Raw genomic sequence first — 26,956 nt, forward strand, 5'->3', positions numbered from 1 at the left:
GGTTTCCCCGTCGGGCTTCCGGGCTCGCGCGAACCTTCTCTGCAGACATGTCGGGCTTCAGCCCCGAGCTCATCGACTACCTGGAAGGGAAGATATCCTTCGAGGAGTTCGAGCGGCGCAGAGAAGAGAGGAAGACGCGGGAGAAGAGGGTGAGGGAACGCCAGGCCGGGCGCACCGACCCCGGGGGGCGGGCGAAGCCTGTGCGCGAGGGTGGAGCGCTCGGCCCGGGGCTCCTTGTTTTGGTCCGGCGCGTTTCGGGGTGCGGCTGAGCGCGGGAAGTGCAGAGAGCTCACGGCTGCCCCGAACTGCACTGAGATCAAGTCTTTAAAACAGGAGTTCCGGAGGCGGACGTAGTGGCGCCCGCCTGAAATCCCAGCCCTCGGGAGGCTGAGGCAGGAGGATTGTCACAAGTTGAGGCTATCCTGGGCTGCATGGTTAGTTCAGGGGCAGCCTGAACTGCACAGCAAGACCCTGTCTCAAAAAAAAAAAAGTTAATGTATTTTTATAAAGTTTGAACCCTACACAAACTGTGGAATCTAAATCAGAATTCTGTCAAGGCATTTCAAACTACTGCACCTCGGTTTTATTCTTCCATCTAAGCCATTTATAAAAATAAACTTAAAATACCCTAATGAAGACATAACCGCACGATTCAAGAAACCGCCAACTTCACAAGACTCAATTGCTTTTACTCCCGAGGTTTGAATAAGTCTCCGCACTCTGGCATGGAGAGGACCCGGGAAGCTCAGCTATTTCTTCCTAAGAATGAGAAATAAGGCGGGCGGGGGCTCGGCTGGGACCGCTCAGCGCTCCAACCCCAAACCCTGCCCATGCCCCCAGACTGGGCCTGAAGGCAAAGATCTTTCTGCCTCAGTCTCCCCAGCGTTGGGATCATAGGTGTGTGCCACCATGCGCTGTGCAAGTGCCTTCTTTTTCCTCTTCAGTCACATTTTATTGGTGCATTTTGGGTACACATAATGACCACACTCATCATGGAGAATTTGTACCTGTACATGATACAACTTGGTTCTCACGTTCCCATTCCCCTGCCCTCCCTTCAACCCCTCTTCCCCTCCCCATTTACAAAAGCTTTGTTTTCATGTTTTCTTTCTTTTCTCACTCTTTTTTTTTTACTTTTCCCTTCTTTCCTTTTCCCCTCCCCCTCCATGTTCCCCTCCTCATTGGTCATTTTCTTCCTATTTCACAACACCTAGTATACATTTTGGTTCTTACACTTTCATTTTCTTACACTAGAGAAGCAGTGCGGTATTTACACGTGTCCGATTTATTTCACTTAATGGTATGGTCTCAAGGTGCATCCGTTTACCTAGGAATGTCTCAAGCTTATCTTTCTTTATGGCAGAATAGTACTCCACTGTATAAAAAACCCGCATCTTCTCTATCCATTCCTCAGCTGATGGGCATTTGGACTATTCCCAGGATTTAGTTATTACAAGCTGTGCCGCTATAAACACGGGAGTGTATGTATTGCTATGGTAGGATGCTTTTGATTCTTTCAGGAAGATAACCAGAGGGGGACTAGCTGGGTCAAATGGGACCTCTAGTCTAGTTTGCCAATGTCCTCTTAACAGGGACACGGGAGGGCTATATCTTCATTTGTTTTAGGAATAAATTAAAACTTTCAATCACAGAGACTTCAGGAAGAAGGAAAATTATCGGCGGAAGAGAACCCAGATGACTCCGACGTGCCATCGTCGTCGGGAATGAGCTCTGCCAGATCCCATGTGAGAGATGTTGGCGAAGGTACAGTGGGACAGTGCGCTCCCTGCGTTAAGTGTTAGGAGTACTAGGGACATCCCCAGCTCTTTTGGCAACTTGGAGACAGGGTCTCAAAGAGTTACCTGGGTTGACCGTGCATTTGTGATCCTCCTGCCTCAGCCTCCTGGGTAGCTGGGATTGCAGGCCTCTGCCACTGTGCCTGGCTCAGGAAGAGCTCCACTGTTGGAAAGTGTTTCACATCGCATCAGTATTTGTTTCGGGACCTTCTTAAATGTATCGTGTGGCCCACCCTGTGGTCTTCAGGATTGAATTTGGGGAGCACCGAGCTGCATCTCTGGTCCTTTTTGTTTGGGGACAGTCTTCCTGCGTTGCTTAGGCAGGCCTGGACATCACTGTCTGCCTGCCGCACCCGGGGCCTTTCTAGGGTCCTTCTGTTCTAAATGGGCCCTCTCAGTTGGTGACTGCTGCCAGCCTGTGCTCCCCCCTTTGTACCGAGTGGCTCCCGAGCTGTGCCAGACAGGAAGGCCTGTTGGCTGCGCAGATGGGACTACACATAGCGTCAAGGAATTGTTCATAGCTGGACGACTACCGCGTTCTTAGCTTTGCAGCATAAATACTGTGTGTGTCGGTGCCTCCCAACTAGTTAAGCTCGTTGGAGCCTGATTGATGACCTGGTGTGGGGATGGTTTCCAGTGATCGGTCCACCTGTCGTGGCCAGAGCGCTGACGACTGCTCGTGGCGTCCGCCTGCCTGAGTGCGGTTAGCTGGGCGCGGGGCGTCAGTGAGGCGGCCTCGTGTGGGTCTGGCTGAGGACTGTGCCGGGCGCTGGCGGGGTGGGAGTGGAGAGTGGCTCGTGTCTCTGCAGACATAAGCCCTGGCACCGACATACACACTGGAGCAAACAGAGGAGCCTCACTCCGCCTCCCTGGACCGTGTGGGGAGAGGGGCAGAGGGGAGGGCACAGTGCCTTCACCCTCCACCCTGCCAGGCAGGTGAGGCGGGAGGGGGCCGGAGCTGTCCTGGCCACCCGGGGGTGGCTGCGGGTGTGCTCGGGGCGGAGCAGCTCTCCACGGTGGGTCTGGAGGTGCACTGACCCCAGAGCTGACCTCGGTCCTCCCTGGAGAGAGGGCTCAGCTGAGGGCGCTGGTGGCCCCGGTGAGTGTGAAGCGTGCAGCCGGCCGCCCTCCTGGGAGACTCCCCTCAGCTGCAGACACAAAGCTCCTCCGTTCTCTAGAAAGGCTTTGCCAGACTCCTGGGGACTGAGAGCACGTTCTCAGCGCGGGAGAAGGGCTTGCGTCAGAGCCAGCTCTTGCCGGGTCTCGTTCGAACGCGTGGTCTCTGGGATCGTCTTTCCTCCTCCTGCACACCGTACAAGTAGGGTCTTTGGATTTCACTTGAAATTTATTTTTGTTGGTACATAAAGTAGTTTTAGTTTTTGATGGTACTAGGGATTGAATGTAGAGCTTTCACACTGAACTGTGTCTGCCCACACCCTCGTTAAGAATTGTCTTGAGACAGTCCTGCTAAGACACTAAAGCTCCCCGGAGCGCTGGGAGTATGTGTCCACCTACAATCAGTGTTTGAACCTCACTCAGTTCACGTGTCCTGAGTTTTTGTGTAGATGCTTTTGGGTCTTCCACATATATAATCATGGCATGTGTGAGGAATGATAATTTTGTTTCTCCCCTGCCATTTTATCTCTTTTTGTTTACAGCATTGGCTAAGACTACCTGTAAAATGTTAAATGTAAGTGGGATAGGAGAAATTTTTGTGTCATTCCTAGTAACTTTCAAAATTCAAAACTATGCTTGTGGGAACTATTTCTTTTTTTTTTTTTTTTTTTTTGAGACAGGGTCTCACATGTGGTCCAGTGTGTCATTGAACTCATGGTAATCCTGCTTCAGCTTCCCTAGTGCTTTTGTGGGAAGTTTTTATCAAAGTAGAGATACTCCATTTCATTTCTGGTTGACCAAGACTTATTAGGAATGTATTTTGAATTTTAAGAGATGCTTCTCTGATGAAGATGATTGTAAGGTTTTTTTTTTTTGTTCCTGTGATAAATTTTACACTTTGTTTTGCATGTTCATAATTCTCAAATATGATTCACATGGTTCCATAGTAACACCTGTGGCTGAGAACGTGAGGCTTTTTAAAAATTGATAAGGTCATTTATCCTTAATCTTTGGGTCTTGAAGTACTTCGCATATGTGAAATAAGCTTAAGGGCTTTTGGAGACAAATGTACACTTACAGTAATTTTTAACTTTTCTTGTACCTTTTCTGAGTGTGGTACATGTTTGTGCTTTCTTTAACAGGAAAGTGGCCTCTGATCTTGAACTCTTTTGCTCACTCAAGGTCGTCCTTAGGACTGTGTGGAGACCCTGTGGGAGGCTCCTAAGTTGCAAATGAAGCATGTGACGGTGGTAGTAGTGGTGGTAGTGTCCTGATCCTGTCTTCACGTTAGGAGCAGTTCGGGGAGCTCGGCCTGTGTGCTGACCATTCTCCTCCTACAGAGAGCTTCCGCACTTTGTCCACGTTGTCCAGCTGCTGCTGGTGGTGACACTGGGAGCCAGTTGCTCGCTGTCCAGCTTCGTGTGTGCACAGTGCTGTCCAGGTGGTTGTGTCCTGTAAGCCTCGGCTGTCTCGGTGTGTCTTACAAGTGACAGTGGGACGTTCTTTCCCTTTGACTAAAGTGGCCTAAAGCTTTTTGCATTTCCCGCCTCGCTGTCTCTTTGCTTAGGAGAAACCTCCGATGGCGTGAGTAAGTCGGTTCAGAAGGTCTTTGACTCCATGCTTGGAGAGACTGAAGATGATGAGGAGGAGGAAGAGGAGGAGGAGGAGGAAGAGGAGACCCCCGAGCAGCCCACGGCCGGCGATGTGTTTGTGTTGGAGATGGTTCTCAATCGTGAAACCAAGAAGATGATGAAAGTAAATTGTTAACTTATTTTGACGTTTGTGTAACCAGTGACACTGTCATTGAGAAGAAAGGTTTAAATTGCACTTCGGAAACATTTAAAGAACAGGAAAAGAGATGCTATGAGACAATAGCTATCATTTATTTCTTACGTTTTCTGTTGGAGAATTTTTATGTTAAACCTTCATTACTGGTATGTGTGAAAATGAAGTAGTTCTACTATTAAAAGGTTTATGGTGTCTCTCAAATATTTTACCAAATTCATTTTAGTGGCTAGGTTTGAAAGGAAGATCTTAGTAGAATATACCATAAGTTTCTTGGCATGTAAATCCATTCTCCAGCGTAATGATTTTGCTCTAGTTAGTAACTTAGCAGTTTCCTGACCACTTCCATGTTTGCTCTCCTTAAATATTGTACTGTGCTTTGAACTTTTTACTCTAGGAAGTTTTGTTTGTGCTTTTATTTCCCTAGGCTTTTATTTCCTTTAGGGAAAATTTCATAGAGTAAGTCTGTTCTTTCTGCAGTTGACTTCTTCCTGCAGTGTAGACTTTAAGGAGTTGGGATTGCAACCAGTTAGTCTCTACTTCAGAGTTAGGAGTTTTTATTGAGATGTCGTTTGTCTCTCACACAGGAGAAGAGGCCTCGGAGCAAACTTCCCAGGGCGCTGAGGGGGCTCATGGGTGAAGCCAACATTCGCTTTGCACGAGGAAAGCGGGAGGAGGCCATCCTGATGTGCATGGAGATCATACGACAAGGTGCTCTCCTGGGACTCTGTCGAAAAAGCACCTTAGGGACCTGACTTTCAAGCAGATGGGGAAGTGCTTCCCTGAACTGTCTGTAAAATACATTCAGAAACTTAGAGGTCATTGGGTTTTTTTGTTTGTTATTTTGAGACAGAAGCTTTATAGTTCAGCCTGGTCCTCAGTTCACTAGGTAGCTGGCCTTGACGTTGCAGCAGTCCTCCTGTCTCAGCCTCCAGAGTGCTGGGATCATAGGCATGCGCCACCACGCCCAACTATAAAGCAGTATTTTAACAACATTGATGACCAGATCATTTTGATGTTCTGGCTTTAGGTGCTGCTTAGGTACTCTGTCCCCTTGCCAGGTCTTCCCTGGTGCGGGAGCTAGATCCTGAAAACTCCTCTGATGTGTGCTGCTCCCTGGGTGAGCTTGCCAGCCATAGTCTTCGTGAAGGGGATATCACAAGGAAGCTATGGCCGAGAGTTGGGTTTCTCGTGAGACTGCATATTTTGTTTTGTTTAAATAATGGTTCATTGAAAACTTGAAAATGTATGAAAATAAAATGAAGCAAATGTGTTGAAATTCCATTAAATACTCTGTGTGACTGTGCTATGTGATTTACGAAGTTTTGTATTTAAAAATGTCCACAATTTGAGCTGTTGGTGGGCATCAGCTCACGCAGCTTCCCTCAGCCAATGAGGTGTGTTTCTCCATTTCCTTTAGCTCCTCTTGCCTATGAGCCGTTCTCTACTCTTGCCATGATATATGAGGACCAGGGCGACATGGAGAAATCCTTGCAGTTTGAATTGATTGCCGCACACTTAAATCCCAGTGACACTGAAGAATGGGTTAGACTGGCAGAAATGTCCCTGGAACAAGACAATATTAAGCAGGCTATTTTTTGCTACACAAAAGGTAACTAAAATATCTTCCTCGCTTTGATAAGATGTTTCATAATAGGTGTTCGGTAATTACTCGCGGCTGTGGTTGTGATGTTGCTGAAGTGGGTTTTACCAGTGACGTTCAGAGTCCCTCTCCTTTCATGGTATCAGCAGCTTCACTTACAGTGTTAGTGTGGTGCCCAAGTTGACAGCGGAGCAGTACTTTCAGTTTCCTGTGGAGGTGGTTCTCAGTTCTGAGCTGTGCCTTGAAAATTCGGGTCAGACTTGAGTGACCAGGAAGATGCGGAGACTCAGGTTTTATCCGGTCTTAACTCAGTCCTTATCATGAGTTCCTGGGAAGCCAGGTTTCTTCCAGATAACTTCTGTTTCCACTGGAGAATGACTTGTGTTTATTACGTTCTCTGGGAAAAGTGTGGGCCTCCGCAGGTACTGTGTACTTCCTTGTGATGCAATTTTTAATCCTCCTAGCTCTGAAATACGAGCCTACGAATATCCGTTTTCTGTGGGAGCGATCAAGTCTGTGTGAACAGATGGGTGATCATAAGATGGCGATGGACGGGTACAGGCGTATTCTCAACCTCCTGCCTGCGTCTGACGGAGAGCGCTTCATGCAGCTGGCGAGAGACATGGCCAAGTAAGTTCGGCGGCGGGTGCGTGCACACGCTGTTATTAATCCTGGTTTTGTAAGTCAAAGCATAAAGTTGAAACCGAATGTGAGTCTCATTGGTATTTGAAGAAGCATTTCATGTTGTAGTTAACCGCAGGTTTTTTGCTGTGCGACTTTTCTGTTTCCAAGTTAGCTGATTGCTTAGAAAATTTTATATATGAGGTTACAACTCCAGTTGTAAAAATGAAGCATGTTCTGAAAGGTGATGCGGTTCCCAGATTTTCACAACTTACGTGACATGAACTTGTGTATATTTGCAATATTTTTAAAATTGTTTTTTGTTGCATATATGCCAGTGAAACGTTTGTAATATGGGATCTTCTAGTCATTTCATCTTAAGGCAATTGAATAAGGTTTTGAGACTAAAAATTTTCTTCTATAGTTGGCGCGTGTTATTGACTGGGGTACTTTCCTCTAAAGTACAGGAAACATTTTGTGTACATTTTGTCTTGTGCACTTCTATGTGGGTTGTTTTTTTGTTTTTTTTTTAATGCTGGGCTATTACATGTGTGCACCACCATTCTAGGGTTCTTTTATGTAGTGCTGTAGCCTCGTATTAGCCATCTTGATCTGGACACGTTAGGTTAGGTCCATTAGTTCTGTGGTGTTTATCCAGATGGTGCTTAGCTGTCAAGTTGCGCTGTATCTGCCCAGGAATAGGTTACATGTGAACACTAGAAGCATTTTAGGAAATTTGGGGAGGTAGAACAAACTTAGGTTGATCCCTGTTGGAATACTAGGAGTACGGAGGGTCTCCCAGGGTGTGTGCTCGTCTAACGGTCACGGTGGTTAGTGTAATAGGCTTCTGTTGAGGAGTCACTGGGTGGCCTATGCGGAATGCTGCTTGTCTGTTTGTATCGGATGTACTTTTGTTGGAGGAGTGGTGACGGCCAGCTCTGACACTGATCTTCCTACATGGAGCTGGGTTAGGTTGAGGAGAGCCTTAGGAGACGAGGTGGGGAGGGTGGTGCTGGAGTGGCCCTTAACAGGGCAGAGGAATGAGCTGTAGGAAGGAGGTTGGGGGAATTGCAGTATGCTCATGCAGTAAGTCCCCGACTTACAAACAGGTTCTGTTCCAAGAGAACGTTCGTTACGTGTGATGTGTTCCGAAGTCCAACAAAGCGAGCCTTACACAATACACCCACCCTGCACCCACAAGTGTGCAGCTCGAGTGTTCACAAGTCAGGGACTGACCGTATTTAGATGGGAATCATCCAGAATTGGAGATATATTGAAGTTGGTGAGATCCAGGACAATTACATTTCCTCAGATTTTAAGAAAAGGAAACTCAGTTGTTAGGTGGCCCGCGGAGGAAGTGAGTTTCATAGTCAGACTTAAGTGAGCGTTCATTTGTCCTGCTAATTTTTAGGAGTTACTATGAAGCCAACGACGGTACTTCGGCTATTAACATAATTGAAGAGGCTTTCTCCAAACACCAGGCGCTGGTCTCGGTGGAGGATGTCAACGTCGCGGCCGAGCTGTATATTTCTAACAAGCAGTACGACAAGGCCTTGGAGGTAGGAGTGCCGCTGCGTTTTCCTGACCTTTGTGCATCTCTGTGTTGTAGCATCGGCCCTTCATTTTGTCACATTTCTGTGTAACGGGTTTCTAGATTCTGTTGTAATTCCCTATGAGATACACAGTGTCGTTCTCCGATGGTGAGTGATGCAGCCGTCAGCGGTGGTGCTGCGTGCTGCACGCCCTGGCAGCGGGCCGCGGGCGCGCTGGGTCCTGAGGGCGGCCCCGGGGCTGCGGGGGTGGCTTCACTAGCGGGTGGGGGTTCCGGCACCTCGGTTTGTGCTGGCTGGTGTGGAGTAAATGTGACGGTACGGCAGGACTCCTCACTGTAAAGAGTTACTGTCCCTTGTCATGTCCCATTTTGATGTTGCAGGGACTGTTTGAATTATTTATGTCCTCACATTATGAGAACGGTTTTTCGTATGAGAATAGTGTTATTTACTTTCTTGTTTCCTGTTCTCTCAGGTCATTACAGATTTTTCTGGAATTGTGCTGGAAAAGAAAACTTTGGAAGAAGGCGGCCCCTCGGAAGAGAATAAAGGTAGTAGTTTGGTCACACAGACGCGTGTCCACAGTGCGCTCTCGTTGGCTGGGTAGTTCACATTCTCACGGCGGTTACACCCACGTGAGAGCGCGAGGCTTGGGGGGACCTCGAGATAGACCCTGAACGGGGATGCTGGGAGTGTGGGGCACAGCCCGGAGCGGGCAGGAGCGCGGGCGTGTGGGCACAGGTGTGGGAGCCTCGCGGGGCCTGCTTGGGCCCTGGCCTGCTCCGAGGGCGGGGCGTGCGAGGACCCGCTGTTCCCGCGCTGGCCCCGCAGGGGTCTCTGTGGTAGGTGAAGTGTTGCGGCGACGGTGCCGGTTTCTTACTTTTAAATATGGAAGTCAGGAGAATAAGCTGCCAGTGGAGAGGTCGGTGTTTAAAAGGTGAGTGTGGCTTAATAACGTGTCTCTCGAGCTGGAGTGGCCATGCAGGCGCCCCGCTTTTAGGGTGCTGTCCCGGCCCTCACTCTCCCTGTCCGACCCGATGGGGCTGGTGGCTGTGAGCGCGCCCGGGCTCCAGGCTGCAGCTCAGCCGTGGGCCCTCGCTCTCTGGAGCCCTTCCTGCCTCCTTACGTGGTTTGACGCGTCCCCCTTACCTCCGCTGAGGCTGTAACCCCTGCTTTCTTCTGTCTCTGCCTGTTCTGCTGGACTTTCGTTTGCAGCCTTGCAGGACGTCTTGATTTTAGACAGCATCTTGTCTGCGGGGTAGTTGGCGTGTACTGTATGATGCGATGTAAAGGCAAGGGTGTTAGTTTTATCGTTTCCCAGACTGTGATCGAGGAGGCGCGTTTCGCTGAACAGCATCTGAGTGCAGTGGGGCGGCACGCTGGTACTTAGGCGTGGGTGCGTCCCAGTCCTGAGGCGGGCTGCCTGAGATCGGGCCCTGTGAGTCTGGTCCTGACTCTTGGAGCCATCTGCTGTCCCACTCGCAGGAGGAGCGAGCAGAGCTTCTCAGGATGGGGATCCCACTGACCCGGACCGGATCGCTCCCCAAGGCCCTAACCCTTCATGCCGTTGGCTGGGGGCTTAGTTTTGGTGCATGAGTTTTAGGGAAACTGATTTCTACCAAGCAAATCCAAATGATAGAGTTTGCAATATGGAACCCACGCATCCTGGAAGTGGGATCCCTAGAGTCAGATAGACCTGGTCTTGTCTTCGGGATGCTGTGTAGGGCTCGGTCTCATTGAGCAGACTAAATGTCAGTTATTGTCTTGGAGTTCAGTGATTAAAAAGTCTCCTAATATTAAAACTTGTCTAGATCTTCTTATGACTTGGTAATTCTACGTTGAACTGTAATTTGTAAGTTCTATAAAAATGGATGAATTTAATTTTTTAATTTAATTTTTAAAGTAATTTTAAATTTATTCTGCCCTTTAAAGTAATTTGCTAATGTTCTATGCTTTAGAATTTTCTTTTTTTTTTTTTTTTTTTGTTTTTGTTTTTGTTTTTCTCTGGTACCGGGAACTGAACTCATGACCTTGCGCTTGCCAGGCGGGCGCTTTGCCGCTGAGCTAAATCCCCAGCCCCTGCTTTAGAATTTTCTGAAGTGGAAACGTGAAATTTACTTGGAATTTATGCAAAATATCAACTGTGTGTCAGAATTTTTTCTTTTTTTTTTTGGTTTTTTCTCTGGTACCAGGAACCGAACTCATGACCTTGTGCTTGCCAGGCAGGCACTTTGCCGCTGAGCTAAATCCCCAGCCCCTGTGTGTCAGAATTTTTAAAAATTTCCCATGGCTTTAAAAATTTGTGCTATAATGAAGTTTTAGGAAACAGCAGTGTCATTCTACTATTTTCTTAGCCTTTTGTAATAGACAGTAAAAAGAAGGTTTTGAATTCAAGAAGAAGTGGATGCATGCATCTCGGTCATGTCATTTCTTCGGAGTTTTGATGGCTAGTGCGGGATTTACGTTTGTTTGGGGAAGGAGACAGTAAGACAAGATGGGGAGGGGAAGCGCAGAGGAAGGACAGACCCGAGGAGGTGCAAGAGCTCGTGAGGGCTGTGGAGTGGCCTGCTGAGCTCAGTGCCTGAGTTCGTGTGCGGAGGGCGAGCGCTTCGCGGCCCACCAGCTAAGCTCCCGCCTGGGAACGGCCTCTTGTCTTGGACCCTGCAGCTGGCGACACTGTCACCTGTGCGATCCCTGAGGGTGTGCCCATTGACATCATGGTGAAGCTGATGGTCTGCCTGGTGCATCTCAACATCCTTGAGCCGCTTAGCGTGAGTAACAGTGAGATGCTAAGATCGCCCCGCGACGAGAAAGTGTAACTTGACCCTCGACTTTCGCGTTTCATCACCGAGGAGGGCACAAGGGTCACATTACCCTCCTGTCAGTGTCTTAGGAGAGCTAAGTGTTTTGGGATTGGGCTTCTAATAGGTTTTTCCTTTGTAAAATAAACCATCCAGAGATCAGAGATTGAGATTGGGGCATCAGACAGTTGCTAATAATCCTGACAGCTATCTGCTCTTGCCAGCCTTGGCCAAGTAGTTCAGGGAACAGAAACGTCGCGGGGCCTGGGGAAGTCGCTCGGTTGCGGAGCACTTGCCAGGCATGCACGGGGAAGGGAGGGAGGGGTGGAGGGGGAATGTATGGCATCTGCTTTGTTGGCCAGAGGATAAAGTACTGAGTAAAATGCAGTGTAAAAATCCCTACTTGATGGGTCTTTGTTCTAATAGAATTGTATAATAAATTCATAAAATATTTATAGGTTACTAGTTGGGATAGGTGTTCTAGAGAAAAACAAGAAAGAAAAATAGGTAATAGTGGGGTGGGAGAAGGTAGGCGGTCAGGAAAGCCCTCCCCAAGGGGACCTTGACTGAGGGCTGCTGGTGGAGGACGCGGGGAGCCTGGCCCCTGCCTGGCCAGCTCAGCCGCGCACACGCTTGGCTGCTGGAGGAGCAGCAGCACCGGGTGTGGTGTCCGCTCCTCAAGCCGCGCGGTGGCGGGGAGGAGCAGTGATGGGAGTGGAGTCCTTCCTAATGGACACCGAACTCTCGGAGGGGGCGTGCGCGCTAAGCGGGGTCGAATGCGCGAGCGCACGGCTAACTCCAGGTCCGTCTGCGCTCCAGCCTCTCCTGACCACGCTGGTGGAGCAGAATCCTGAAGACATGGGCGACCTCTACCTTGACGTCGCGGAGGCGTTTCTGGACGTCGGGGAGTATAACTCTGCGCTTCCGCTCCTCAGCGCGCTGGTTTGTTCCGAGCGGTACAGCCTCGCCGTGGTTTGGCTTCGCCATGCAGGTGATGCATTTCCGCGGGACGGAAACGTTTAAACGCCATCAGCAGCAAGAACTTGCTTTGCCAGGGTGGTGGTAATCGCAGACTCACGGTCTTAGTGCACGTGTTTCTGGTTTCAGGGCAGGTCTGAAGGTCAGTATTTTAAATTGTATCCCTAGACTACTAAGTGATTTCCCACCTCGTGGTTTGGAGGAGCAGCCGACTTCACGGTGACGGTCAGCGCACTAATGTGGCTCTTACCTGCCTGTCTTAACCGTACTCTTTGGGTTCTAGTAATGCATTACCGGGGTAAAATCGAACCTTGGAAGAGTTTTTATAGATTTATATGCAATGCTGTTTTTAGAAATTATTTAGCAGTTTTCATATTCTTTAAGCCACACATGCTCAGGGTTACACTTTATCAGTCATTTTATTTCACTGTGCCTAGGTCCACAGTAATCTGAAATAAATCACTTAAAGTAGAAAAATAACTTCATAGATTTCTTAGTAATCGAACATAAAAAGCTGCGTTAAAAGTAGAATACCTTTGGCTTAAAATACTGCATGATGGGAGAAAGTTCTGGGCTCTCTGTTATCTGGCAGCGGACAGTCAGCTGCGCTGGAGGAAACGGGCTGAGTTTCAGAACAGGAGTGTAGCTCGCCCGTCCAGGAGCCAGGAAAGAGCCCTCGTGATTATGTGGCGGTGCAAGTGCTGCGCCACCATTAAACGTGGCCTCTGGGATTGGCATTTTAAGGATGAGCAGAGAGTTGCCGTCATCTTTGCTTTCCGAAGGCTGCGATACTGAAACTGCTCCTGTGTTAGTTGCAGTGGATACTGTAAAAATCTGGTTTAATTACAATCACGATTCTCCTAAGTGCTGCTTCCATTTTGATCCATGTAGCTTGAGATGCATGGAGGGTAAAAAATTCAGCATATCATAATTAATATGTCCCTAACAGTGACAAATGAAAAAATGCAAGCAGTGCCATTCTGATGGTCCAGTTAAGTAATTTATTTCCAAGATTTGACCGCAGACCGTGGTTCAGAGAGATTAAGGCAGTGGGAGGCAGAGGGGTCGCGTGGGGGTTGGTACGAGGTCACTGCCGGAAGAGTGAGGGGATGAGAGGGCCTGGACCTGTGCTGCGGCTCTGGGGGTGAAGTCTGCGGCATCCGGGGGTGTCACTCTCGAGAGTGGAGCCTGAGCAGGTAGCTGTGTGGGGCGGGGTCACAGCACTCAGGAGCCCGGAAGGTACCCGGGGGGTGGAGTGGGCAAGGCCCGAGACTGAAGAGCCCTGTGCAGGGCTGAGGCCCCAGGTGGGCGTGGGGACCCACGGGGCCAAGAGCCCAGGCCTGGGGCTTGTGTTCAAATCCCCCTTTCTAACTGTGGAGGCGCTAATAGCTTTTACACCACTGTGCCCCAATAAACATGTCTGTGGATTAACTCTGGACTTACACATATTTACCGTGGTATTATTAGAGAGTAAATTTGGAAACAATTTAAATGTCAAATAGTAATAGTTACATGTTCAGTTTGATTATTATACAACTATTGAGAAGGCGAGCACAGACGGGAGAATGTCTAAAGCGCAGTGCTACATGTGTAAAGCCGAGTGCCAGGTTGTGTCTGTCTGCTGATTGCATCTGAGCCTTGTAAATTGAGTCAGATACGGAGAGCAGTGGATTAATTGGCCAAGCAGCAGAGATAGTACAGTGCTGAAGTGCTCTTAGTACTAAAAGGCGCGTGCTCACCTCTCACACTGTGCTGCATTGCTGCCAGCGGGAAGTCATGGTGGCAGTTTGCAGTCTGTCGTCAACCAGGGCTCGCTCTCTGCTCGTCCTAGAGTGCCTGAAAGCCCTGGGCTACATGGAGCGTGCTGCTGAGAGCTACAGCAAGGTGGTCGACCTGGCCCCGCTCCACTTGGACGCCAGGATCTCCCTCTCCACCCTTCAGCAGCAGCTGGGCCGGCCCGAGAAGGCGCTGGAAGCGCTGGAACCCATGTATGACCCGGACACGCTGGCCCAGGATGCAAACGCCGCACAGCAGGTGGGCCGGGGGCCTGGGGTTGCTTGCTGAGCCTCGGTTCAGCACTTTCTGGCACTGGTAAGGGCGTCATGGCTTTATCCAAGGTCTTGCTTCAGTGTACCAGATTCAGTGTGTTTGACGGATCCGATCAGTTGAGATTCCATCTCCGGTTAGAAGGGGCTTTCTTCAAGAACACGAAAAGCAACGAATGCTGTTTAGGTTGAGGGACAGAGGAACCTCCTACAGTGCTGGTGGGCGTGTAAAGTAGCACAGCTGCTATGAAATCAGTGTGGCGCTTTCTGAAAACTTGAAATTCCCCTGGGCCCAGCTGTACCTCTTCTGGGTATGTTCCCTGAAGAGTTACAGATGCGTGTGCAGGGGTGCATGGCGCCAGCCGTGACAGCTTCCCTCCGGAGTGAGCCTCGCTGCCTGTCCACAGACGACTGGAGAAATACATTGCAGTTTAGAGACACAGTGGAATGTGGCTATTCAGCCGTAAAGAAGGGGTTCCTGTCGTCTGCAGAAAAATGGAGTTTGAGACTGTAATGTTAGGCGGAGAGTCAGACACAGAAATGTAAATGTTGCCTTTATTAAATATAAACAAAGCGGAAAGTAAAGGAGATGGAAGGAGGCCGGGAGGCACATGGGGAAGAGGCCAGGGGAATGGAAGGGGGATGGATGGGGACGGGGCATCGAGAAAGACACGGCTCTGTATCTGTACCTAAATCTCTCTGATCGTTTATAATGTCCCAGAGTGAATGTAGCTATTGTGGATTGCAGATATACACTAGTAAAAACGATAAAAAAAAAAAAAAAAATCAATGTCTTTCAGAAACGATTGTTGAGTTCCTGAGTTTGAGCCACTTTTTTTTTTCTTTGTTTTTGAGACAGGTTCTCACTATGCAGTTCAGGCTGGCCTTCAGCTCACTTTGTAGCCCAGACTGGTCTCAAACTCGCAACGATCCTCCTGCCTCAGCCTCCCGAGTGCTGGGATTACAGGCGTGCGCCACCACGCCTGGCCTTCAGCCACTTTTTATTAGATGTTACAAATTGTAGTTTCTAAAATACTGCACCTTAATTACCATGAAAGATCACAAAGCAGATGTTCTTACAGCCTGGTTTCTAAAGCAGAGCTGCCCTGTGCGCGTTAAATCATGTTCCGCAAATCAGTTCCATCACCCCCACCGCCGTGTGCTTGTTCCTCAGGAGCTGAAGCTGCTACTGCACCGGTCCACGCTGCTGTTCTCACAGGGCAAGATGTACGGTTATGTGGACACGCTGCTGACCATGCTGGCCATGCTCCTGAAGGTGGGTGGTCTGCTGTGCATTTCTGTGGAAATAGAAAACAGAACGTAGCTACTTTATCATTGTTCACTCTGTTACACATTTTGAAGTCAGAAAAAAACAAGACTTAGAATCTAGTGGTATGCAATTGAAAGTTCTACACGATAGTATAAATTCTTTGTTTTTTTATTTTTTTCCGGTACCGGGGATCTAACTCACGACCTTGCACTTGCTGGGCAGGCGCTGTGCTGCTGAGCTAAATCCCCAGCCCTAGTAGTATAAATTTAACTGGAGAGGAAGTGCAGTGAAATCTTTCCTAGTACTTCCTGAGAAAAGTGAGAACCATATTGGTGCTACTGCATGCCAGAAGTGTGTGTTCCACAAAAACGCCTTCCAGGATGATAGCCTTTGAGAGCGGCTTCTTGGCAGAAAGTGGGCCTCTGAGTGCGTGCTGGCGTGCTCTCTCTCTTTCTTGGTCTCTCTTCCCTCTTCCTCTGTTTCCCCGGCCTGGCCCCTTCCATCCCTGCCCGCCACAACCTCTTGTCTTCCCTACACGTTATTTTTTTTTGTTTTGGTCTTTTGAGATGGGTTTTGCTATGTGGTTCAGGGTGAGCTTGAGCTTACTATGTAGCCCAGGTAGGTCTCCAACTCATGGCCGTCCTCCTGCCTCAGCCTCCCAAGTGCTGGGATTATAGGCGTGAGCCACCACACTCCCAGCTCACATTTCATAAAGTGTGAATTGCTTTCTTTTCCCTTCTAAGGTGAATAATGTGACCTCCCAGGTTCCTTTGGTAAGAAAAGAACAATTCAGTGTACTTCTAAATGTGTGTGTATAATTTGTAATACAGAAGTAATGTTTTATAATATAGTAACATGTTTTATAATACAGAAATTTGACTACTCTTTCCACTCTTCAGAGTTTTCATTGACATTCATAGTGCTTGTGGCTTCTTGGTCTTTGATAAACGGTTAAGTCACACCTAGCTGTCACCTTTAATTCAGGTAGCTATGAATAGAGCCCAGGTCTGCCTGATATCCAGCTCCAAGTCTGGAGAGAGACATCTCTACCTGATGAAAGTGTCAAGAGACAAAATATCAGACAGCAATGACCAAGAGACGGCAAATTGTGATGCAAAAGGTAATTCACTTGCTTTACTATATAGAATTCAGCTGAACTGAAAGACTCAAGAAGTAACTCCTAGTAACCTCATTGAAAATAGACCCTTTTCAGATAGAGTGAAACTGTCAACTCTTAATACCTCACATAGGGCTGGGCATGTAGCTCAGCAGCACAGCGCCGGCCTGGCAAGCACAGGGTCCTGAGCTCAACTCCTGGTACCAACGCCCCCCCCCCCAAACCTCACATACAGTAAGCTTGTTTGATGTTAAAAGCAAAGCCCAAATATACATACACTGAGTCCCTTACCTGTGAGTGAGTCAGGTTCGTTCCTAAATCCAAGTCTGACAAAGGGAGTCTTACACTGTACACCTCAGGTGTTCGTAAGTCCGGGACTTACTGGGCTTCAGTTTTAAACGTGTGAAGGAAGCTGCCACACACCTTTAATCCCAGCACTCTGGCAGGCTGAGGCAGGGGGATCACAAGTTTGAGCCCTGCCTAGGCAACGTAGCAGTTTAGCGAGATCCCTTCTCAGAATAAAAAAGGAGAAGGGGCGGAGATACAGCTCAGTGCAGAGGCCCTGGTTCGATCCCCAATAATGCAAAATTAAAAGGAAAACATTCTTTCTTTGACAAAAGTAAAATAACACTTTTAATTTTTATTTTTTAAGAAAAAAAATACCTGTAAGGAATTTGTGAAGAGATAGCAGGGCTGTTTGTCCAGTTCTCAGGTATATCCACTCGAATGTTACGCACTTCTGACAGGTGATGACAGTCATAAAGCTCTTTGCAGTAGGTTGTGCCTGCCCTCAGGCTAGGGCTGAGAGGCATGTGTTTTTAATTGGAAAAGCAGCAGGTGTGCTTGGGTAAGGTTGTTACTCGGGGAATTCTAAAAATGACTAGGCTGCAGTATAGAGCCCCTGGGGAGAAGATGGGTTTGTAGCAGACACCAGTTGGAGGCTGCGAGAGCCGGAGGACCCGCAGGAGGGTGCAGCTGATCTGGCTGTGGGGCCCAGCTCGCTGATTCCGGGTTTACCCCACCAGCCCTCCTCTGTCGCTTATATTCTGGGCCGTCTCCCATAAAGTTAGAGTTTCCTCCATATCTGACCTGCCCATGTTTTTCACTGATCTCCTGTTTCAGGCCTGTGGCCTTTCATAGTCTCATAAGGTTTTGTTAATTGTGTCAGAGTGGGTGGGAATCACCTTGCACTGGCAGGTAGGGATGGGATGGGTGAGCTCTGTAGGTTACATGCCAGTTCCTACTCTGGTATTTCTCCCTGAGAAATGTTCTCATGTTGATTGCTCTGTGCGTACAGCTGTTCTGTTTTAGGAATGTGGAAAGTCCCACTGGGCAGCAGTTCCATAATTTAATCATTTCCTTATTTTTTAGTGTGATTGCTTCTGATAATTAAAAATGATTAGTAAGGATCTTCAGATATATTCATTCATATTTTGATTGTCTGGATAGGTTCCCAAGAGAATTACTGGGGCAAAGAGAGTAAAAAAATTTTTTCCTGTTAAGGTTAAAGGTTTCTTACAGAGAAGTAAGGGAAAGAAAATTTTTAAAGGAAAAGAAAAATTTAAAGGCAGAGGAAGGACAGGGCAGATTAGGTCAGGGCCTGCCCGAGTCTCAGCATGAGCTTGACCTCATTGCTGGGCACTTTTGGGCGCCTCGCCTGTGCAGATTCCAGTCTCTGAGCACCGTGCCACCAGGGACGCCTGCTGTCCCGGAGGGGCGCGGGGCCAGCCGGGCGCGGGGAGCAGGGGGCCCGGCTGGTGCTGAGGGGAGGTCGGGGTTGCAGATCATCGTACACATGGCGGGGACAGTGCTGGGGAGACTTCCTTTTTACGGTCAGACTTGGGAGCAAGCATTCAGGCCCCTACGACCGGGGCTGTGAAGTTTAACTTAACGTGGTGATGTGACTTTTCCTTGCTAACCCTCTGCTCCCTGGCTTCATGTGTCTCGTAGCAATATTCGCTGTGCTGACGAGCGTCCTGCCGAAGGACGACTGGTGGAGCCTTCTGCTGAAGGCCATTTACTCCTTATGCGAACTGTCCCGGTTTGAAGAGGCCGAGCTGCTGGTGGACTCTTCATTGGAATATTACTCATTCTATGATGACAGGCAGAAGCGCAAAGAACTAGAATACTTTGGTCTGTCGGCTGCAATTCTGGACAAAAACTTCAGAAAGGCATACAACTATATCAGGTGACTAACTTATTTTTATTAGATTTCTTGATGGCATGTGTACTTTTTTTGACATGGTTTCATACTGAAGAATTAATATATGCGTGGTGCTTACTGGTTCAGTTCATTGGTGATTGTCAGAGGCAGTATTTGAGACCATGGGCTCTGGAGCTAGGCTTCCTGGGTTCGGATCCCAGCCCTGACCCTTTGTGGCTGTGTGATCTAGGCTAGGTACTTAACTTCTCAGGCCTGTCTCCCGTTTATAAAAGGACGTTATAGTTCTCCCACCTTGTAGTACATACTCTTATGAGGGTTCATTGAGTTATAGCATATAAAATGTTTTTTTTTAGCCGGGCATGGTGCCACATGCCTGTAATCCCAACACTCCATAGGCTGAGGCAGGGGGATTACTGTGAGTTTAAGGGCAGTCTGGACTACATACCGAGACCCTGTCTCAAAAAGAAAAAGGAAAAAACTTTGTTTTTGTGGGAGTACTGGGGATTAAACCTAGGGCTTTTGCACTGAGTTACCTTACCAGCCATTTTTAACCTATTTTTTTAGATAGGGTTTTAACTAGCTGTGTCACCCAAGCAGGGCCTGAATTTAATGATACTCCTGCTATAGCGTCCTAGCATGCTGGGATTACAGGTGTGCAGCACCACCCCTGGCCTTACAGAAAGCCTTTGAGTACTGCTTGGAACACATTATTAATTATTCATCTCCATTGTTCTGTAGTTGTTGTGGGCAAGGAGAGAGAGAAATCAAACTTAAACCGAGAGCTTTTTTTGTTTTGTATAAAGAAAGGTTTTGTGGCAAGGCAGAAACAAGAGGTAGACTCCTGACTTCAGTGTTTTCTGGGATCAGTCTTCTATTGTATAAGAGGTTTCCCTTAAATAGATTGAAGCAGTCTGCGCTCCTTGTTGAAGGTGGTGCATCTCTGTAGGAAGGACAGCACTAAAGGTTTCATTCTAAGAAACCAGAGTTTCTTTACGCACGACTTCGCGCTTACTGCCTTCCTGCAATTTTAGGATAATGGTAATGGAAAATGTCAACAAACCCCAGCTCTGGAATATTTTCAACCAAGTTACCATGCACTCCCAGGATGTGCGACATCATCGCTTCTGTCTCCGTCTGATGCTGAAAAACCCGGATAACCATGCCCTGTGCGTTTTGAATGGACACAACGCATTTGTGTCCGGCAGCTTTAAGCACGCGCTCGGTGAGTGTCCGGTGTGCGGCTGTGAAGTGTAGAGTGTGGGGCCAGGGGCCTGGCCTGGGAGCAGAACTGCCTGACCTTCTCCGGGGCACGTTACTCTGTCTCCCTCTGCTCAGTTCCTTTGTCTGTGCAGTGAAGATAGTCATTGGTATCCTGTATAGTTGTGAAAATTAAATGAGTTAATATAAACCACTTAAAACAATGCCTGGGGCCAGGGATATAGCTCAGCAGTGCAGTGCCTGCCTGGCAAGTACAAGGTCCTGAGTTTGATTCCTGGTACCAAAACAACAACAAAAAAACAATGCCTTAACCTGGTGTGGTGGCACACACCTGTAATCCCAGCAATAGGCTGAGGCAGGAGGATTGCTGTGAGTTTAAGGCCAGCCTGAACTGCATAGCAAGACTCTGTCTCAAAAAACCAAAAATCAAGCAAAAAAAATCCTGGTACAGAGAGTAAATGCCCTAAGTACTACAGTGGTACCTCAGGTTCACAAATGCTTTTGCTTGCAAATAATTTTGTTTGCAAACAGAAGTGTTCGGCAAAATCTTGTTTTTGTTTGCAAACTCTGCATTGGGTGGGAGACATGACTGCGGCCATCTTTCCCACACAAGTGTGGCCGTATTTTCCAAGATCGTAGAGCGAAGTGCGTGACCGCGGTGCCAGTGCATTAGCGGTGATGGCAGTTGTGTTGGCTTGTTACTATTGCTCCTTTAGTTTGAAAGGTTAAAGTAGATCTTAGAGCCCATCTTGAAGGTCAGTGATCTTCCCTGCTTAGGTTGTTTTAAAAACAATTTTTATTAATTATAGATGTTTTGTCATCTGCTTTTAGTTTGACATAATGCAGAAAAGGATTTAAGATTTGCTCATAGTCATTTCTTTAGGATCAAGATTTTTATATGGTGCTTAGACATTCTCATTGAATTTTTTTTTTTCCCCCGTTACTGGGAATCGAACTCACGACCTTGCGCTTGCCAGGCAGGCGCTGTGCTGCTGAGCTAAATCCCCAGCCCCATTGTAGTTGAATTAAGGAAAATTCATTAGTCATTTATAATAAGTTTCTGTAGTAAAGGGATCGAAAGCGAACAAGGAGAAAAATACCTCATCAGGTGTTTAACATTAGGCACAGAGCTCCTACTGCCTGACAGCTAGTGTTGCCGTTTGCTTCTGCATAAATTGGCTTTTGGGCTATTTACTAATTTCAGGTTTGTGTATGGCAGATGTTTTTATAATTTATCACCATAACTTCATCCCTCAAATGTTGAAACTTGCCTCTGCTACCGTATGTAATTTAAATCGAGATTGTTTTGTTTTCCCATGTTACCAGCTTTTACTTGTAGTTAAATTTGAGAAGTCCCCGTGACAGTCTACCATCTTTGCCGCCGGAGGAGCTCTGCGGCCTCAGCCCTTCTGGAGAAGACGTTCTCGCCATGTAGCACGAGGCATAGGCTCTTCCTTTGCAGGGGTGCAGAGAAAAGTTTGCCTAAACTCTCCTACCGTATTTGATTTTTTTTTGACATAAATATATACATGTAATATATAGAGTCCCTAAAACTCCATATTATTAGATAGATTTAGCTTTTCTTAGGAAAAATAGTTGCTAAGTTGAGAAAAAAAACTAAAAGAACCAACGCTGTTTTTCCTTCTGTCGTTTCCATGATCACATCGAATGTGTAAAACAAATCAGTTAACTTTACAAATGAATTCATGTGTCTGTGTTCCAGCACAGTACACGCAAGCCTTCCGTGCCCGTCGCCACGAGCCTCTCTACAACTTGTGCATCGGCCTAACCTTTATCCACATGGCGTCCCAGAAGTACGTGTTGAAGAGACATGCTCTCGTCGTGCAGGTAATTACTGGGATTTCTCGTTATTTCTGAGTTCCTTGAAAACGTACATATTTAATGTTTTAAAACCTCCTTCAAACATCATACTTCTTGATGTACATACTGAGAGTACCCCGCACCAGTACCCATGGGCAGTGCTCAGGGAACTCTGCACAGAGTATACTTGTGGCCCAGGTGTATCGTAGCCATGTGGTAAACGTAACACAGCCAGAATCTGCGTGAGGTGTCGGTCATCTTTCTCTGTGCTGAGACACAGTACCCAATGCCCATGACTTAAAGGAGAAGTTTAATTTGCTCCTGCTTTTAGTTTATGACCTGCTGGCTCTGAAGCAGAGACGTCATGGCAGAAGGCTGTAGTGGAGCAAAGCTGTTTAGTTCACTTACAGCAGCCCAGCACCTCTAATTCAGGCTGGTCTTGAGCTCACGATGTAGACCAAGCTGGCCTCAAACCAGCAGCAGTCCTCCTGCCTCAGCCTCCCAAGGGCTGGGTTTACAGGTGTGTGCCACCGTGGCAGGCTCCAGCCTCTGTAGCACGTTCGTGATGGGGCCATAATTTGTCTCTCTCACTGCTGGACACCTCTGGTTCAAATGTGTTATGTTCCTGCCAGGTGGGGTCATTGGTGGAATGTATGCAGTTGTCCCATCACGTGGCATTTATGTACCACTGATGGTTCAGGACAGAGGAACGTGTTGAACTGTGCTTAATCTCCAAAGGCAGTAATGGCAAGTTCATACTTCCACTGACCGTCACACAGCTGTCCCTCACACAACTGGAAACGCAGCAGCCTCCCTTGCAGCGTTTTCCAAAAGTCTTAGTCTCTTCTGAGACTTGAGGCAAACTCTTAGTGTTTTTTTTTTTTGGAACTGTGAACTGAACTCAGACCTCACGCTTGCCAGGCAGGTAGGTGCTGTGCCGCTGAGCTAAATCCCTGGCATGAGACTCTTAGTTATAAAGCTCTGTAATAATCAAAACGTAGTTATGTGATCTCAAGGTAGAATGGCACAGGCAAGACACTGCACTCCGAGAGGGAGCCCTGGACAGGGATTGGACTGAAGCAAGACCGAAGCCCTGGGTGGCGAACAGCACTGTTACGGGGTAACAGGTGCGTTGCAGGGGCGCGGGCAGCCCTGGCCTTGCCGCCTTACTGGTCCCACTTGATGTGGCCTCTCTCTGCGGGCTTCGCTTCGACCCTGCAGCCTTCCCGGGCAGACACTGCAGGCCCCGGCCGCTGGCTTCCCGGGCCCCTGACTGCACATTTGCCATCACTCACCGCCGTCAGCACCACGCCGGCGCCCTCCCATCGGAGTGCTGAGGTGCTCGGTGATGCTCAGTGCTTTTCACAGTTCTCACGTCTGCCGGTGCCTGAGCAGTGACTTCCGTGCGCGCTCTCGCCAGCCGATCGGTGCTTACAGTTCTGCTGGGCCGCCGGGTGCACTCGCCTCACTTGGGCAAGGCCCCGTGTTGTCCCCCGCGCCATAACAGCAAGATTCCCCTTGGTTCTCTAAGAGTCCAGACTTAGGTTCTTTTGAACATAACTTGCACTGGCTAGTGAGATTATAAACTCTTCACAGATCTTCTTATATTGTCTTGAGACCAGGCTTGCTAAGTTGTCTGAGTAGGTTCAAACTGTTGATCCTCCTGCCTCAGCCTCCACAGTGCTGGGCCTTTCGGTGTGCATCATCTTGCCCAGCTGAGAGCAGTCTTTGTTCACTACTATGTCTTCAGCACTTTATGTTTTCATATTTTATATGTTAGGTGCACCCGAGTTACGCAGTGGTATAAATAGCATATGTTCTGTAGGGCAGGACTTCATCCTTTTTTAAAAATTTACTTTGTGTTCCCAGCGCCTGGCACAGGTAGTGGTTCAGTGCATCCTTGCCAGATGAACGAGCTGTTGATTTCTCTTCCTGGCAGGGCTTTGCCTTCCTGAACCGGTACCTCAGCCTGCGTGGACGGTGCCAGGAGTCACTCTACAACCTGGGCCGAGCCCTTCACCAGCTGGGGCTGACGCATCTCGCCATCCACTACTACCAGGAGGCGCTGGCGCTGCCCCCACTCGCGGCAGAGGTACTGTCTGGCTGGGCACCGGCTGGGCCTCCCTTCGCTGCACTTGCTCTGCCCCCATCCCCCATCTGCTCACGGAACACAGCTTGCAGCCCATGTGTGCTTTCCCTGACTCCTGCGTGACTGGGTTTGCTGCTGCCTGAGCCAGGGTCTCGCTTTGCAGTTCAGGCTGGCCTTGAACTCACTGTGTAGCCCAGATTGGCCTCAAACTCTTGGCTATCCTCCTGCCTCAGCCTCCTAAGTGCTGGGATTACAGGTGTGCACCACCACAGTGAGTTTACTATTTGATACAAAGATTGTACATACTATGGGGTGCCACGTGATATACAGAAGTATGAATGTTCTGAGTAATGTTCTAAGCAGGGTCAGAGCATCTCAGTGTTTCTTTGGGAAGTCCTTGCTCTAGCCTTTTGAATTGCTCAGTACATTATCCATAGGCGTCCTGCAAACAGACCTTTCCCCATCCTCCGGGCTCTCCCAGACCTTTGGTGACCCTGTTCCGCTGCTGCCCTTTTTCTGTGCCTGGCTTATTTCCCGTAGCATGGCGCCCCCCAGTGGTGACCGCGTGGGAACGGCCGCCGTGCCCCTCTAGGTCTTGGTGTGCTGGAGGCTGCTGAGCGCCGCTTTCCCTGTTTAGCTGTGAAGGGTGCCACAGTGCACGGGGGTGCGGCTATGGCGCCAGCGTGCTCTGCCCTTCCCTTGGACCCGCTGTAGAACGGGTTTGTAGCTGTGGAACCTGCGTGAGTCAGGCCAGCGAGTGGGCGCTCAGGACTGTGAATCACAGAGCCCGCTGTGCTGGTTCTCGGGGTCCCAGAGGTGGGGGGCTGCTGGGAGGCCAAGTGTCCGTGGTGGGTGGCACGAGCCTCGTGTGCTGCGCCCCAGAGCTGTGGCCCAGCCCGCCCGGCCGCCGCGCACTTTGTGCCTGGGCCCTTGCTGAGACGGCGGCGGGGGGCGGCCGCGCTTGGCTGCAGGAGGGAGAGCCCAGAGCGAGCGGCGTGCTGTGCCCGCAGAGCCATGCAGCCTGCTGGCGGCCACGGCAGGTCGTGGGCTCAGCCACACGCCGCCACCCTCCAGGCCACCAGGACCGGGGCTGAGGCTTAGTGCAGAGGACAGCCTGGCCAGTGGGACTGAGCGTAGGACTCGCTGGGCCCCTGGGAAAGGCTGGGACACCAGAGGGCTTGCCCTGCGTCCCTCGGGTCCCGCAGCAGCTTCTCTGGGTCCGAGGACAGAGAGCAGTGTAGCGCTTGGGGCTCCCTGCAGCCCCGCCCTGCAGCAGCCCCGCCCTGCAGCAGCCCCGCCCTGCAGCAGCCCCGCCCTGCAGCAGCCCCGCCCTGCAGCAGCCCCGCCCTGCAGCAGCCCCTTGAGGTGGTGAGCTCCCTGCAGTTCCGGCGTGCTGCGCCGTGAGGACGGCTGCCCAGCACTCGCCTCGCTGAGCTGCTTTCTTGGGGTGTGTCCCTCAGTGAGCGTGCCTGCTCCGTGGTGTAATTTCTTGTTAGTGTTTGAACTTCAGTCGCTTGTGAAGCTTACACTTACTGTTTGGCTGTGCACTGGTCCTGTGGGCAGTCTGCGATGTGCGCTCTCCTCCTAGGGCATAGAGGTTGACCAGGTGGACCTGCGGAGAGAGATTGCCTACAACCTGGCCCTCATTTACCAGAGCAGCGGGAACACGCTCATGGCGCAGCACCTCCTGCTCACCTACTGCACCGTGTGAAGCCCTCGGCCGGGAGCAGCGCCCTCCGCCTCGGTCTCCGGCTGCAGCGGGGCAGTCCTGGTGCTTAGCCGTCCCTCACCTTTAGGGTGCGCCCCGCAGCGCTGCCGCCCAGGGTGGGTGCGGCTCAGTGCGGGGCGCCGCCTGGCGGGTGGGGCTTGGCTTCCGTCCCCAGCACCGCTACCAGCAGGACAGCTCTCTTCTCTTTCGGTTTGTATGGAACATTAATTTCGCATATAGGTCTGTGTATTTTCTGTCATTTTCCTTTAGCATTCTGTAGGAAAATCATCTCCAGTGCTGAGATGGACGGGGTTGCCCCTGGGTCGGGTCGAGTTGTTTTTCAGTGTGCTCTCGTCTGCACTGAGCGACTTACGAGCGGTTCTTTGGGGACGGAACTCACTGGACTGGTCACCCTGAACAGGTGGGCACCGGATGGGTGCTGGGGACGCAGTCAGAAGACAGACCGCCTGTCCCGTGGCTTTTCAGCTGCACTCCTGACAAACGAGGCAGCTGTCACTCAGCAGGTCTTGAAGTCCTGAACCTGAGTGGGTGTTTATGTGAAAGAACGCCTTGCCCGTTCACCTTCGGTCTGCTGCTGCCCGCTGAGGCCGTCTTCCCAGTACAGGGAAGGGGAGGAGCTCATCAGAGAACTCGAGACCTTCATGACGTTGACAGCTGTTCAGATCAGTGCCCGACAAAATTACTTGAAGTGGTGTATGGTCGGGAGACAAAGAATTGATTTAGTCTTTCTTTTTTAACCTGAATGCAGCTTAGCTGCATTGATGGAGGCTTAATTCAAAGCATACTCCTCTGAGGCCGGTAAAAAAGGGCATTGTCTGCATGTGCGGCTTCCTGAGAAGCAGCAGGGGGTCCTGCGCGGTGACGGCGCAGTTCCCATCCTGAGGTCCCGGGAACGGAGATAGATGGCGTCGTTGTGGGATACAGCATTGCTGAGGACGTGTGAAAGATTAGGGTAAAAACTCTGACTTGCCTCAAGCATTGTATGTCCTTAAATTGCAGGCAGAGGTATTTGCTAGATGTCCTATTGGCTTTATACCGGTTCTTCAGGGGGAAGATAATGGCATAGTAAGTGACACCATGCCCACCTGTGGGATGGACACAGATGAGGGACGTAGGGTGGGAGACAGACAACGGAAGGCCTTTTGGAAATTCTTACTGCTGTTCACAATGTGCATATGAAATGGGATGTATATAACAGGGGAACGTCTACTCTGTGTGTATATATGTAATTTAAATAAACACTTTGTAATTCA

At 49.4% G+C, this 26,956-nt stretch overlaps 1 protein-coding gene across 1 annotated transcript; it reads left to right on the top strand.

The window, feature by feature from the left end:
* On the top strand, positions 1-26,956 carry Gtf3c3 (general transcription factor IIIC, polypeptide 3, 102kDa). The gene is made up of 18 exons (XM_005373273.2): positions 1-149; positions 1,653-1,764; positions 4,480-4,667; positions 5,285-5,408; positions 6,118-6,309; positions 6,765-6,930; positions 8,333-8,480; positions 8,947-9,022; positions 11,139-11,242; positions 12,092-12,263; positions 14,082-14,284; positions 15,470-15,571; positions 16,550-16,685; positions 18,633-18,870; positions 19,878-20,068; positions 21,788-21,912; positions 23,825-23,977; positions 25,563-26,956. Exons 1-18 carry the CDS (start codon positions 48-50, stop codon positions 25,683-25,685), a joined length of 2,655 nt encoding a protein of 884 aa, XP_005373330.1. The 5' UTR covers positions 1-47; the 3' UTR covers positions 25,686-26,956.

This window comes from Chinchilla lanigera, unplaced genomic scaffold (genome assembly GCF_000276665.1).
Source record: "Chinchilla lanigera isolate Chin_1 unplaced genomic scaffold, ChiLan1.0 scaffold00002, whole genome shotgun sequence".
Classification (NCBI taxonomy): domain Eukaryota; kingdom Metazoa; phylum Chordata; class Mammalia; order Rodentia; family Chinchillidae; genus Chinchilla; species Chinchilla lanigera.

Excerpts from the sequence above, each read along its gene's own strand:
- Gtf3c3 (XM_005373273.2), top strand. The coding sequence starts at position 48 with ATGTCGGGCTTCAGCCCCGAGCTCATCGACTACCTGGAAGGGAAGATA. Across the intron at positions 5,409-6,117 it reads CATGGAGATCATACGACAAG|CTCCTCTTGCCTATGAGCCG; the intron begins GTGCTCTCCTGG and ends CATTTCCTTTAG. Across the intron at positions 6,310-6,764 it reads TATTTTTTGCTACACAAAAG|CTCTGAAATACGAGCCTACG; the intron begins GTAACTAAAATA and ends TAATCCTCCTAG.